This window comes from Diplotaxodon limnothrissa, linkage group LG7, assembly GCF_057381915.1.
Source record: "Diplotaxodon limnothrissa isolate DT_005_m linkage group LG7, D_limnothrissa_male_GT1.1, whole genome shotgun sequence".
NCBI lineage: Eukaryota > Metazoa > Chordata > Actinopteri > Cichliformes > Cichlidae > Diplotaxodon > Diplotaxodon limnothrissa.
Genome location: NC_140602.1, coordinates 25,793,928 through 25,808,680, shown reverse-complemented (window position 1 = coordinate 25,808,680; position 14,753 = coordinate 25,793,928). Strand labels below are relative to the sequence as shown.

Genomic DNA, 14,753 nt, shown 5'->3' with positions numbered 1-14,753 from the left:
AGTTTAGTGTGAAGGTTTTTTCTCAGGCTGACATGTAAAAAAAGGTCACTGATGGAGTGAGAGCTGAAGTTAGACTAGACTGACTTAGCATTTATGAAAAGTATTAAGGAGTCTTATTGCAGCAGTATCCAATGAAGTGGTGGTTCTAACTAATATTTTCATCATAAATTTATCTTGTCCCTAATTCTATCATATTTTAGCGACTTTATTACATTGTGTCATCAGTTGTCATATGGTCTATATCTTCCATCAGCCACTGTTACCTCTCCGCTGTTGCCATTTTACCTCGTTTACCTCATTATTCTCTAAAAACAGTCCTGATTAAAGAGGACATCTTCTTTTTTGTTATGTATGCATGAGCACAGTGGCCAGATTTTGGGTTCAGTGTATGTACAAGTAATCCCTGTGAGTCAAAAGTTCAGACTTCAAAGTGCTAATATGGTCATCTCAGGAAATCAGCTTTGGCTGCTGCAACCTGCTATTGAATCCTTCTGTTTGAAAGGGAGAGCCAATCAGAAGAAAGTTGGTCAATCTTTTGACGTCTACATTTTGATGATGAAACGCAAGACAATTATTTTTAGAGTTAAATAACAATGTGTTTTGGGGAAAATTTTTCAGTTTCAGTCCCCTCATGCCAAAACTTTGCAGAACATTTTTCAGCAGACAGAAATGACATATTTTGATATTAAAGAATCAAAGTTGGTTATCACTGATGAGGATTTAGAGAATTTAAAGTTGAGGATCTATCTTTAATTCAGGATGATGAAGTGACTTGAACATGAAACAAACAAAACTGCTGTCCTGAATGTTTTGATTTTTTTCTGGCAAAAACTATGTATGTAAATTATTATTTTCTTACATTTGTATATGTGTGTTATTCTGTTGCTACAGAGCCCTTGAAGTCCAGAAAGAATGTACAGGTATTATAAGCAATTGTAAATATAAAGGTAAAGATCGTTTTTCTTTGTGTTTCACTGATTAATAAAAAGAGTTCAGCAAACTACTAGTGTTATTTGTTTGGTTTTTTTTGGTTGTTATTTTATACATTAAGGCCATTTCTCTTCTTTTTGCACATTTAGCTTTTTTAATTTCCCTGATGTGCAGCTAAATAGAGTTTTGCTTTTTAATAACAAGTTGGTAGCCTACCTGCTATATTAGAGTGACTCCTTATTAATCATTTTGGACATGACATTTGATTCTGCTGGGTCTCAGGCCCAGCAGCACTCAGGTGTCTGCTGCTGATCACTGATAGTGACGGAACGAGCCATTTCTGGCACTTACTGCTTAGCCTAACCACAGCGAGGCAATTTTATTGACTTAATGCCAAAATTCACATCTGTAAATGTAGAGTTGAGGGATTTAAAAAATCGCCTTCCCTGTTGGCCTGGCCTGTTTTGATTGATGTAATCTGTTGGCCTTCTTGACTTTTCACTATCAAATAATGATAATGTTCTTTTGTGTGTTCAAGGTTCTGTAGGGACCCCATTCAGTCAGGACTGATGTTAGGAGCAACTTAAACACTAGTTATAAAGCTTACTTCTGCTGACATTATGGCTTACAATCTCCCTTTGCTGCAGTGATGTAGCAGTGTTATAAATTACATGGTGGTGCCGCAGTGAAATTCTTTTTGGTAATCATTATGGATGATCTAATTATCCATAATGAAAAAATATGATTTGAAAACACCTAAATTGCGAAATCAAGATAGAGCGATAGCAAAAAGTAAGAATGCCCTATTTCAACCCTAAGGAGTGTATAACACATAATAAAGATAATCTGGTCCTTATCAGATATTAACATTAGGAAATGCAATCTCAGATGAACAACACACGAGACTGTATTTCATATCAATTCAGTTTAATTTATATAGCACCAAATCACAACAACAGTTGCCTCAAGGCGCTTTATATTGTAAGGTAAAGACCCTACAATAATTCAGAGAAAACAGAGAAAATCAAGACAATCATATGACCCCCTATGAGCAAGCACTTAACAGGAAGAAACCTCCAGCAAAACCATGCTCAATGAGGGGCGCCCATCTGCTGCGACCGGTTGGGGGCAGGGGGGAGGAGGACAGGACAAAGACGTGCTGTAGAAGAGAGCCAGAGGTTAATAATAACTAATAATTAAATGCAGTTTGGTGTATAAACACATAGTGAGTGAAAAAGGTGGCTGGAAAAGAAACACTCAGTATCATTATTTATTTAAGAAAAATGCAAAAACAATGAGAAAACCTAAGTACAGCCATACTGCTTCCATAGGAATTAAGAGGTTATATAGCAGCCAGGTGCTGCTAATCAAATGCACTTGACTAACGAATCACCAACATGTGTGTCCACCTCTATAAAAGCAGACAAGTTCATGGCAGTACAGTTTGAAAAAGACTGAACAAGTATGGCTTGTGGAAGGTTGGAAGGTTTGCCAGGAAAAAAAGAAAAGAACATGGCAGCACAGTTTATTTTTGCAAAGCTGCATCTAAACAGACTACAAGACTTCTGGAACAACGTCCTTTTGGGCGATGAGACCAAAAGTAATGATTTTTTCTCATAATGCCCAGTACCACATACATCTCACACCAACTGTCAAGCAGGGTTGTGGAAGGGCAATGATTTGATCCAGTCATAAACTCCTAAAGTATTACAGAGTCAAATGTGTGACCATCTCTCTGACAGCGAAAGCTTGGCCCAAAGTGAGAGTTGTACATAAAACCACAAACCTCAATTAATTCTTAAATACATAATGACATTGTGGAGTAATATGTCATGTTCAGGTTATGATTGTTTGTTTGTTTTTCATGTCCTACTGTGTAAAACTTAAGAATTGAAAGTGTACTTGTTACTTTTTACCATGTCTGAATATGGTTGCTTAGAAATTGTTTTCTTGGGTCATGACAGTAATATTAACCTACATGTGGCCATTTCCACTCACAATAACCATAGACTGTATATATGAGATAGACATAGCCACCCTGGCATCACCATTTGGATTGTGCACTCATTTTAAAGCCGTGGGGTTAGTGTTCTAGCTGCTGGGGATCTGATCTTCATCTACAAACACCACATGTGTTTGCAACATGAATTTCATTCTTAAAATCTGAAGAATAATGTTATATATCATCATGTTATATATCAGATAATTCCATAAAAAAAACAAAGAAACAAACAAAAAACTCCAAAAGGCATCAGCAACACAAACACAGCAGAAGTCCAATTAAGTGAATCCAACAAGAAGTGAAGTGCAACACACAGTGTCCACATATTGATCGAAGTGGCCACGCCCCCAGCTTTCAGTCTTAAAAAAGTTAGTCAGTAATAGAACAAGTCTCGAGCAGAGGGAACTCATTTGAATGTAAAGGCATTGACTGGATTAGCTCATTCAGCCTAGTGGGAATTACCTGCTACCTGATGACTTGAATCATAAAGTCTGTTGTTATGACTTTAATGGAATAGATGTGTAATGTGTGGTGTGAACAGTTTAACACTCAAGAACAACACAAAAACAAAAACAACTTAGCCTTGGGAGGTTAAGAGGATTATTGCCATGGACCCTGGGTTTCTGCTCAAGTGTTGGATTTATTTTTAGATTCTTGTATTTATGGTGTTTTCAGTTATTAATGAGATTATTTTTGTGTGTAAAAATCCCTAAATCCCATGTATTCCCTAGAATCCCTAGTGCTCCAGTTTTGATCATGCTGATTTCTGTTTGGTTTTGCTATTGGGTTACCAGCCTAAATAAACAGCTGGCTTTTTGTTCGTACTCCAGCTCACTCTATCTGCATTTGGGTCCTACATCACACTCCACCATGGCAGATTAAAACCTTTCAGTGGCATTTGATGACTACATTTTCAACTACTTTCCTGGCAAAAGGGCTTACAAATGATTTTATGATGACGTAATGATTGCCCGTGTATAGGAATTTCTTTTACTTATGTATTAATCACATTATTTTATTGTATAATGCCTTGGTGCCGCTGGATTTTAACATGTCTGACACTCATACAGTAAGACAAATGGTGGGGGTGTAGTAAGGAAGTTGGGGGGAAGCAGACAGCTCCACAGGAAGAGTCTTTTGTCTCTTCGAGGACTCTGGGAGGTAGCAAGGGAGTGTGAACCTTAAGGTGTGAAACAAGTGTGTACTGCCTTTTGTTCCTGGAGAAGGTATTTAACTGAGAGCCACGTTAGACTCAGTGAGACTCTGCTGACCCTGCCCCGCGGTCATGTGGGCTCTCCACAAGCTTGGTGTTCTGTTCTTTGTGTGTTTGGATTAAAGAACGTTAGCTACCGCTCACCGCTCGTCTGCAGGCTTTATTTAAATGGAAAACTTCCACAACACCCGTCTGCTTCCACCTACATCTTGGATTCATCTGTGCACTCGTCAACATTTTCTCAAGCGGGCCTCAAACTCTGAAAGAGACTATTCTTATTAATGTGTATTTTCAGCAAAAACATTTATTCTGAAAAGATGAGTTTCAACATATAAAATAAGTTGTGTATGGCAAAAATGCTATTGATCCACCTTATAGACTAAGAGAATAGCTTCTTCACATGAAACATGAAGCTCAAACACACTTTGCTGTCATCAAATGTAGAAAAATAAAAACCTCACAGAGGAAGGAAACCATGGCAACATAAACAGACTAAAGACAGTATATAAACAGTCAGCAGCATCTCTTGCAGCTGTTGTGCGTTTAAGAATGGTCCACGGAGCAGCGTCCACTCCGGTAGTTCTATGAGCAACAGCGCTGGAGGACTTTTTTGAAGAAGTTCCTGAACTCAGTGTTGAAGACAGTGTATATAACGGGGTTCAGGGCGCTGTTGACATAGCCCAGCCACGTCACCACGCTCATTAGGGCTGGCGGGATGTGGCACTCTTGACAGCGTGCTCGCATTGTGTGGAGGACAAAGAAAGGAGTCCAGCAGAATAGGAAGGCACCTTTGGGAGAGAAACAGGAATCAGGAGATGAATGCTTCGTCTCTGTGAAATCAATACTTCTGATCCTAAAGAGCAAAAAGTCAGCGTTTACAGAGAAAATACATTTCATTTTAAAGTTAAGCAAAACAGATATCATTCACATATTATGCATATTAACATAGTATTAATATATTTAGTTGTGGACAGAGGTTTACATACATTTGTCATGCACATGAATGTCATGGTAAAATTGGACTAGTGATTTGATTGGACTGGTCTTCTTCCAGGGTGGAAAAACAAGAATTCAGGGTCCAGAAATTTGAATCCACACAGAGTCAAGAGTATACATCCAGGGATAAAAATATATGCATTCGTCCCCACTGATATTTCAATAAGAGAGATTGTTTGGAAGAATTAAACAGGATTTTTTGAGATACAGAATTCACTTCAGTTATTTGACCACACTGACCCATGATAGCAGAACAGATCTCACTGGTGATAGGATTCAAAGGCGACGACTGGATTACAGCAATGGTGTCAGCATTGAGTTTGGTGGTATGGGAAAGTCGAAGTAATGATAAGAATAGATTCTTTGCACACTCAAGAAAGCAAGAAGATGAGTGAAACTTAATGTTTGGACTTAATGTGGACCACTGTCCTGTTGGAATACTCAGTTGTGTCCAAGTTTTAACCATCTACAAGTTTCCAACTTGAGGTGAAGTTGAAGAATTTGGAGGCAGTTCTTCTTCATTACTCTATCCACTTTGTGTATGTACCAGTGCCACTAGCAGCAAAACAGCCTTGGGGCATGATGTTACCACTACCACTCTTGACAATCGTTATAGTGTTCTTAGGTTTTAAAGTCTCACCATTACTCCCTCTTTCACTGGCTAATAGCTCAATATTTGTCTTGTCTAACCATAAAACATTTCTCCAGGAGGCATTTGGCTTGTCTATGTGGGCAGTTGCAAATTTCAGTCAAGCTTGAAAGTCCCAATTTTGGAGCACAGCTTCTTTCTTGGTCAGCACGGTCTCAATTCATCGCAAAGTAAAACTCACTTCCTTGTGGACACTGATGGTAGTGTTCCAGCAGTTTCCAATTCATGACAGGATTGGGTGTTGGTGATTCCTGGATTGTTCCTGAACATCCTTTTCCTATCTTTTGAGGGTGAAAGATTGGGTCTCCTTCGAGACTTTGGCAAAGTGGTGACACATCTGAATAACTTGTACTTGCATACAATTTTTTAAACTGATGATTTTGGAATTTGCAGTTGTTTGGAAATTGATTCATTCAAGAGACCTTCCCAAATTATGTAAATCTACAGTTCTCCTTGTTTGATCTACACTAAGTTTTATGGACTTTCACACTGTTCTGAGTATTAGTTAGTCCAATGAGTGCTTTCAAATAAATCCTTTTTATGCTGGCAAAGAGAAACTACTGGTTTTATTCAATCACAATCACTAACAAGAAATTAGGCCATGATTTTGTCAAGTTAGCAAATTATAGAACCTTCATGACCACTTGTATTATATTTAAGAGAATCTGTGTATATATTTGAGCCTGTATATATTATTTTGACCATGTGTCAATTAAAGAAAATCCTGAATACATTCAAATTTGTGCACCCAAATCTGTTTTTAAGTCATGAAAGATATATGCTGTACAATCATCCCACCCTGGAAAAAGAATAGCTCAAATGATGGACCAAAATGACCATGGCATGCATGCCCATGATGTCTGTATGTCAATTTCTGAACAAAAATGTAGATAATCAAGCTTGTTCAAGTAGAGGAGTATCTCCCCCGCTATATGGCAATTAACCATCAAAGCAGAACAGATCTCAGTCGTGACAGGATTTAGGACAGAATCTCCTGGAATCTAAATGTTGATGACGAGTCACCACAGCAGCAGATGAAGATGGAGATACTGAAGACTGAAAATGCTGTACAGTCTGGTTTAAAGTGGGACACCTGGTTACTTTAACCCACTAAGTGCCCTTCATATCTACCAACTGGGATTGAACACTAAGTCTCATGTTATGATTTTTGGATTTATTCCCAGTATTTGTGTTGTTCTGCATGTTTTGGATCTTTGTCTTGTTAAATAAATGTTTAAACCACCACATTATGGAACCATTGCATCAAAGTAGAAAAAACTAATTACTGTGCATCACTATAACCTCTGGTCACAAAAAGACTATACCAACACTCGCTTTTGTCCACTGAGCCTCTCTGATTAACTAACTCAGTATACATCTTTCTCAGGCTACCTGTACCAAAAATTCATTTTTTTAATTTGGTAAAAATCCACTTAGGACATTGTAACTTAGAGTTTCTTTCTCTCATATTTTCTCTCATTGATCCCATTGATAACGGAGAGCACCTGACCCAAACACAATTTATACCTATTGATAAAACAGTGCTCGCAACGAGCTTTCTAAAAGTATTTTTTCCTTGACTAGTACTGTATAAACCACCTAATATATTTGGATTATATTGCTCAGACTGTCACTTAAACATGAGCCTTACCTGCACACTTAAACATGCACCTGACATGGCCTTAACCAATAATTGGATTTGAGCTTAAGGAGCTGTAAGGATTAGCTGCTGTGTGCTAAAGGAAAGCACTTGTTCGCATTAGGGAGCAAAGCTGGCTGCTATTAATAGACTGACCCCTTTCTAATTGATCTGTTAGTGCCTCGGGATAGGCATCAGAGGTGGCGGTGAAGAGTTCAGGTAGCCGCAGAGCAGAGATGTCTGACATAACAACATTCACTTTAAAGGTTCGCCGACAATCAAATCAACAGCAACAGTTTTAGCAAGAAGGACAAGAAGAAAAATAATGATGGTTGATTGTTTTTCAAATGACAATATATATTTTGAATATCAGTAAGTATGCATACCTTCTTCAATGACCTCATTTAGAGGGGATCAGGCTTTCATGTCAGGATCAGGCTCCTAGACTCTGGAATATCCTGCCACTTGATATTCATACTGCAGGGTCCCTCCAGTCTTTTACATCCCGTCTTAAAATTCACTTTTATACCATTGCTGTTAATTCAAGCTCAGTTTGAGTCCCATCGTGTTTTTTATGTTGTGGTGCCTGTGTTTTAGTTTGTTTTTGTCACATGATATTGTATTTGTTTGATTTCATGTTTTCTTTTATTGTATTTATTTTATGTTATGGTGTTTTGACCTTTCAACACCATTTATATCTTCAAAGTGGGTAAAATTATCCCTGAAATCCAGACTCTACACCAGCCGCAGGGCCCACCTTTAATGTGTGACACTTAAATTGTGCCATTTGTTTGTGTTACATCAGTGTTGTTCTTAGTACAACAAGATTTGCTGCACTTTGGGCTTTTGTAAGCCCAGGGCACGTTCCTAATTCAGCCTTATGTGGTTAGGATGTTACTGAAAACAAGCCCAATGATGTGGATTTCTATAACAGGACTTCTATCAAATATTGCTCTAAAAATATATATATATCTGCAGAACATCAAGGAAAAGTTAAAGTGTTCAATTCCTTGTTTTCCATTGGCCTGCCTCCTCAGCATTCAGAGTCCAACCAATGCCACAGCAGCGACAGGGCCAATAACAACAGCGAACCAATTTCCACTACAAAGGCAGCTTGGTTTTAGATTATAACGTTTTCAGTTAAAATGTCTCCTCAATGCTACTGAAGGAAGTGAACTCACCCACAACGACAGGAAGCACCTTCATAGCCTTCCTCTCGCGGCTGTTGATCTTGGCCCTTTTTCTTCTGCGCGGGTCGTGGTTGAACTTAATCTCTGCAAAACTGACCGCTGGCACAGGGCCGTCTTTGTTCTCTGTTGAGTTCGGGGGCAGGTCTGGGGACTGCAAGGTGGATGCTTCATCGAGAGTATCTGCTGGGTCTCGCTCTATAATGGGAGGCAGCAGAGGTGGCAGCGAAGCCAGAGGAGGCAACGTGGCTGTGGCCTCCTGCAGCTTGCGGCACGCCTGGATGCTGTTCTTCAGCTTGGCTTTACGTGCCTCCTCCCATCGTCGCAGGCCGCGGAACATGCCACAGTACAGCAGCAGCATGATGGGGCAGGGGATGAAGAAGGAGCAGACGGAAGAATACAGAACATAGTCATCATTCTCTAGTTTACATTCCCTCGGATCGCGGCCTGGGACATTGTTGATGCCAAAGATGATTGGCGAGGCTACAGCCAAGGCCAGGATCCAGGTGGCCGACAGCAAAACAACTTGCCGCAGGTCCACATGCTTCCTGTTGTAGTTGAGCGGGATTGACACAGCGATGAACCTGCAAGAGGGGCCAGAAATATGGCATCACAGCCAGCTTAGAGCTGCTACACTAGGTTTAGGTTTTGTTTATGATATATGGTTCTAAGTTGGTACTGATGGTGTTTTGTGTTATTATCCTTATTTCTTGTCCCAGTATGTCCAAAAGCATGCAGTGGTCTTACAGCCACAAAAGAACAAAACCCATCCAGAGGATTTATTTGTTTTGCAAACCCTATAGCAGAAGAACTAAAACGATTTTTAAAATGTCTCAAGGTGGGCTTGAAGGATTTATCCTCTGGTATCAGAATGCACTGTACATTGTAGTTCTCCACACTCAGAGTGCTCACCACAGGAAGGCTGTCTGCTGCTGAGAACACCTAAAATTGGCATGTACCAATTCCACTGCCATCTTAACAATTCTTTAAGACTGAAGGCAATTTTATCTTTTTATGGAAATAAAATCAAACTAACCTGAATCTTCACACTAGTGCAGAATTTAAGTACTCTTCAAACACTGCAGCCAGTAACTATGTGATTAGTTACAGTTGGGACTGAAAGATGCTGTAGCTGTAGGATGTTTCCAGTTTCATCTTAATCTTTTTTTCTGTTTTGTTTTTACTGTGTAAATAAATAAAACTCTGAAAGAAGCCCCTAGCCCTCTAAAGTGACTCTGTCAAACCGGCTGCTTATCAGGCAGCTTTTTAAAAACTAGAAGAGTTCCTTCTTCAGACCTGAACATTAACAGCAGGTGGACTCTGTGCAGACCTTCAGATTCTGCCTCCTGACCTGCCTCTTGAATTATTCAGACTGTCATCCAGTTAAACCTCTAAACGCTGCTGGCTACTTCAAAAAGCTTCAGATCATCATCATCAGTCCACGTTAACTTCACTGCTCCCCATCAGTCTTTGATGTAATCATATTTTCTGGAGTCAGGACATCAGATTTGAAGAGCATCCTGAATTTTTGTCTCCCTCAACATCGGCTGAGAGTTCGGATAATCTCATGAGACATACTAACAAGCGCCGAGCGAACCTGGCAGTTCATCAGCAGTTGGCTCATCCCTCATTTGGGGATTTAAATTCTTTTGCCTTTTCTGGGGGGTTTTCTTTTGGCGCTTTTACAGGAGTCAGACAAAAGGTCGCCGACATATCAGAACCATCGGACCCTGACAAGCTTTGGATCTGATGGTGTCCCTGAATGTTCCTGAATCATGAGAGGCCAGTTAAAACTCTTGAGTCTTGAGTCTCTACATTAGTTGTGAATCTTTACCTCATTCTTTTCATCAACTGTACAGTTTTTCCTCATATTTTCTCTAGGAGTCCACTCCGGGAATGAACACGTGGAGTTTAAGCCTGTATCTGTTTTTCCAGTATTGTGGTCCAAGCTACAACGGAGTGGCTGTAGTTCAGGAGACAAAGCAGATCATCTACTAATCGGAAGGTTGGTGGTTTGATGGCTATTCCAGTCTGCATGCCAAAGCATACTTCAGCAAGATACTGAACCCCAAGTTGGTCTCTGATGCGTTCATTATATGAATGTGTGTGACTCTCAGTTAACGCTTAAGCACTTAAACATAGAATAGTGTTTGTGTGAATGAGGAATGTTGTATAAAATGCTTTGAGCCCTTCAGTAGAGTAGAATATATAAGATAAATATAAGATCACGTATCATTCATTAGTATCTATCGATGTACTATCTACACAAAAATATTTTGATGGGATACGGAGTCTTGTGACGTCTGTTTGAATTTTCTAGTTGTTTTCTTGATATTTATCTCAACATCTACTTTATAGTTTTGCACAAAATCTAGTCGGGACATTCATAACACCCAGATGATGAGTCATACTCACTCATTTTCTCAGTCATGATCTTTTAATTTTTTTGTACAGAGGATGGATCAACTTGACATGAAAGTCATTTAAACTGGCCAGTAGCATTTCAAAGTGTTTCCTGTGATGTATCTCAAGATGTATGTTTGTATAGATACATTCCTGAGTTCCGAGAGAATGGAGAGTACTAAAATATATCTGATGATCTTTTAACTTTTAATTTCACCACAAGGTTAGAATGTGTGGATTTAAATGAAAAGCTTTACAAAAACTAACATCTTGTTTCCCACAGGATGACCTTCCACTTACCTTGGTGGTTTGTACATTTACTAATGTCACGTTTAATAACTGAATAACTGCGAAGTTAATGAACTGAACTTAGCACTTCTTTAACAGACGAAATGTCTGTAAGCTAATATGGAGAGCATCTTCTAATAGCCTGACAGCACCATCGTTATGAGCAACATGGCAGCTCCCTGAAACCCATCTTAAAGTTCAATCATGCAGATCAGACTAAAAAGATCTCTGGTTCCAGCTGTCTCCATTTATTCTAAGGTCTACTTTTTAGTTAGAGTGTTGAAGAAAAGCTGTTAGGCATTTTAACAGCTTAAAGAGGGGGAATAATTCAGATCCATACTGTTACTAAATGAACGAAATACAAAGGGTTTAAAGTGTCAGACGTCGATGGTTTGTAAGGTGTGGAACATCAGCTGTAATAGGACAACAGACACAGAACAGCCACAGTGCTCTGTGGAAAGTTCAATCCTAATCTGAGCGGCATTCTTGCATCTTTCACAGAACCTACTGCTGTAAAACATATTACAGTATTCACTCCACTAAAAAGTATACATTACTACATTGTAGTAAATGCTGCAGGTATTCTTAGGTACTTTTTGCATTATTTTGACATCAGTAATACTTTAAAAGGCTTTAGGACCCCTGTGGTTTCTGAATTCTTTTTTGTGTTGTCATGGGAGTGTAACAAGAGTGAAGAGTTTTTAGAGTGTAAAAAGCCTAACCTTCCTCTTTTGGAAGGACCTGGCTCCAAGTGGAAAGCTGTGGCAGGTTTCAAATTCCCGTGCTAACCAATGACTGAAGTGACACCTCTTTATGTTCAGTATATGCTGAAAGCCATAAACATAGCAAAACAAAATCTTTTACACAGCTACTGGTCCAGAGCATTTAAACAGGCTGGTGTTAACTGCTGTTCAAAACAGCAATATGTGAACTTCAAGGGAAGAGGCTGCAGATGTATGGTCTTCTTGAAAGCAATATAACTTTCAATGAGACCCAACTGTTCAAGAACAATTTGTAATTGTTCTTAAAATTTTGTTCCAAGAAATTCAGCTAATATTCCTATTGTCAAGATCACTGACCTACTGGCACTCCCTGTATCATCACCACCAGGATGAGATTTTTGTTAAATACCGTCCATCAAGCGAACTGCTGATTGTCTGCTGTTCTCTTGCCGTGCGGCTTCAATGTAAGGGAACAACACAAGATCCTGCTGTGTGTACCTGTACAGGTGAGTACTGACCTGTCAATGCTGATAGCACAGAGATTGAAGATGGAGGCAGTACACAACATAACATCCATCGTCATGAGACCATCACAGATGGTAGTGTTGAGGGTCCATACACCATCCTGGAACTGAGAGGCAGACAAATGCTTGTCGTTTAATGTTTACTCGTACCAAAAATTACCTTGACACACAATCTGAAATCAAAACGGGCCTTCTACTCTACAGTTTCTTTATGATACAAAGTTTGAATGTATGCAATGATTCCTATGATATTTTAGCTTCATATATCAAATACTTTTCAGGCTGTATTTTCAGACCATTTTTTCCACACATTGAAATCAGAGTCAATTGTTGAACAGGAAGTTGAAAACTATTAAAGATAAAAACCTGAACATTTCACTTCCCCTTCTTATCATAAAAATGAATCCGGAGCTGTAATTGTTCTCTAATAAGTATTTGACATATGAAGCTAAAATTTCACAGCAATTATCCTGCCTGTCCAAACTTTGGACCATAAAATTTGTATGCAAATCAGAGATGGTTGAGCATAAAAAGGTCTGAAACTTTGGTGATTTGAGATTTTTTTATAAAGGAACTGCACTCCACCAGCTAAAGGTTGCTGGCAGCCTTTGATATTTCAAAAAATGTTTTTTTCTTTATTTTGTTTTATTACCTTCAAGTCACTTTATGTTCGTGCAGAGTAACGTGCTGAGTTTACTGAGTAAACAGGAAGTTTGACCTGGACTGAACTGTCCTGTCCAGCTTCTTTACCAGGTCATGACCCTGTCAAACCACCACTGACCTTTGCTTCAAACCTGCAGAGCATTGCATAAAAACATCACTCTGAACTCTGAAGATCAATAAGGAACAATGAAAGGTGGTGATATGTAGTCATTAGAGAATATCTTTGCTGACAAAAGCAGATTTGGGGTGATCGTGATTTTCATAGCTGAAGATCAATTTGTGGATTACACAAACTGTCTCCTGGTTTCTGCATGGGTCTTACTGTTTTTCACCAATTTTAATAACATCGACTGCCTAGTTTGTTAGTTTTTTTGGTTTGTTGCTGTTTAATATTTTATGCAAAATCTATATAATCTTTTACAGAAATAAAACTCAAAGATCAGAAAATGTAAACACGGAATTTCTATTGTGAAAATTGACCTTTTATGTAGCAGCAAAATGTTTTTGGTTTACTTTGGAATTAAATATCTCAAGTCAACCAGCTCCTGTGAATTTCTGTTTGACATGGGTTTTAAAGAGGTAATGGATTCTGCTATTATTAGGGTTTATTCTGCACATTTAATGAACTTTTTAATGCCTTTTCAAATAATTTGTTTGTTGAACGCCATCCAGAACTGCTACTGCAATGACCTGCCATCTGGTGCCCAAAGACTCAGAAAGAGATCCAACAGTTTTTAGGGTCCCTGAATCTAAATACTCCTGTGAGATTAGCAGCCTAAGACAGAACTGGAAGCTGTGTCTCTCAGTTATGGGTCCTTCTCAGTTAATTAACATCTCCAAAGACGGTATGTTCCGTCGCATCTCACCTCCGAATAGACGAAGAGCGGCAGCACGAGCACCGCCAACATCAGATCCGCCACTGCCAGACTCACGATGAAGTAGTTGGTGGTGGTTTTCAGTGCCTTTTCGACGAACACACTCAGACACACCATCAAGTTGCCGCAGATGATGACGACGATCAGCAGCACCCCGAAAACCAGGGCAGGCAGGTTGTGCAGTGCCGCGGTCGCTGTCCCCGCCTCCTGCGCTGCGCTCAGGTTTGCCACCATCTGCGCCGCGTCGGTCTGATCCCGTCCGAGCCACAGCAGCGCGGCCAACGGGCTCATGAAGGCCGGGTTGGAGTCCGACTGCCACACTGTAGCCTTATCATGCTGTCACACAGACTCCACTTAGACTGTAGCAGACTGCAGTGACGAGCTCCAGTGCGCACCGTTGCGCCTTTTACGCAAAAATCCTCTGCGTAAAAGCAGATGGACAAAAACACAAGTTGGTATTTACAAAGTTAAACTTTTATTTAAATATTAAAAATATGGTGATGAAGTCAGATTTTTGTCACAAAGAATATTTAGTGATGAAAAAAAATCCAGAAGAATACAGATGCAGTTCTTTAAAATCTTTCATTAAAATCTTCATATCAATAGAAAACTGCTTCTTTCTTTAACGCTGGGAAGATAGCCGAAGGACTCTGGGGTCAGAC

The 14,753-nt window shown here is 39.4% G+C and overlaps 1 protein-coding gene across 1 annotated transcript; it reads right to left on the bottom strand.

Moving 5' to 3' along the window:
* Positions 1-4,727: 4,727 nt before the first annotated feature.
* On the bottom strand, positions 4,728-14,382 carry LOC146628361 (D(4) dopamine receptor-like). The gene is made up of 4 exons (XM_085357775.1): positions 14,083-14,382; positions 12,548-12,660; positions 8,611-9,200; positions 4,728-4,933 (listed from the first exon to the last, which is right to left on the bottom strand). The coding sequence occupies exons 1-4, from the start codon at positions 14,380-14,382 to the stop codon at positions 4,728-4,730; spliced, it is 1,209 nt and encodes a 402-aa protein (XP_085213901.1).
* Positions 14,383-14,753: the final 371 nt, after the last annotated feature.

Bases quoted from the DNA above. Each gene is read 5' to 3' on its own strand.
- LOC146628361 (XM_085357775.1), bottom strand. From the start codon at position 14,382: ATGAGCCCGTTGGCCGCGCTGCTGTGGCTCGGACGGGATCAGACCGAC. The intron at 12,661-14,082 runs GTGAGATGCGAC...TCTGCCTCTCAG, and splicing joins CGCTCTTCGTCTATTCGGAG to TTCCAGGATGGTGTATGGAC. The intron at 9,201-12,547 runs GTCAGTACTCAC...CCCCTCTTGCAG, and splicing joins TGTGCTATCAGCATTGACAG to GTTCATCGCTGTGTCAATCC.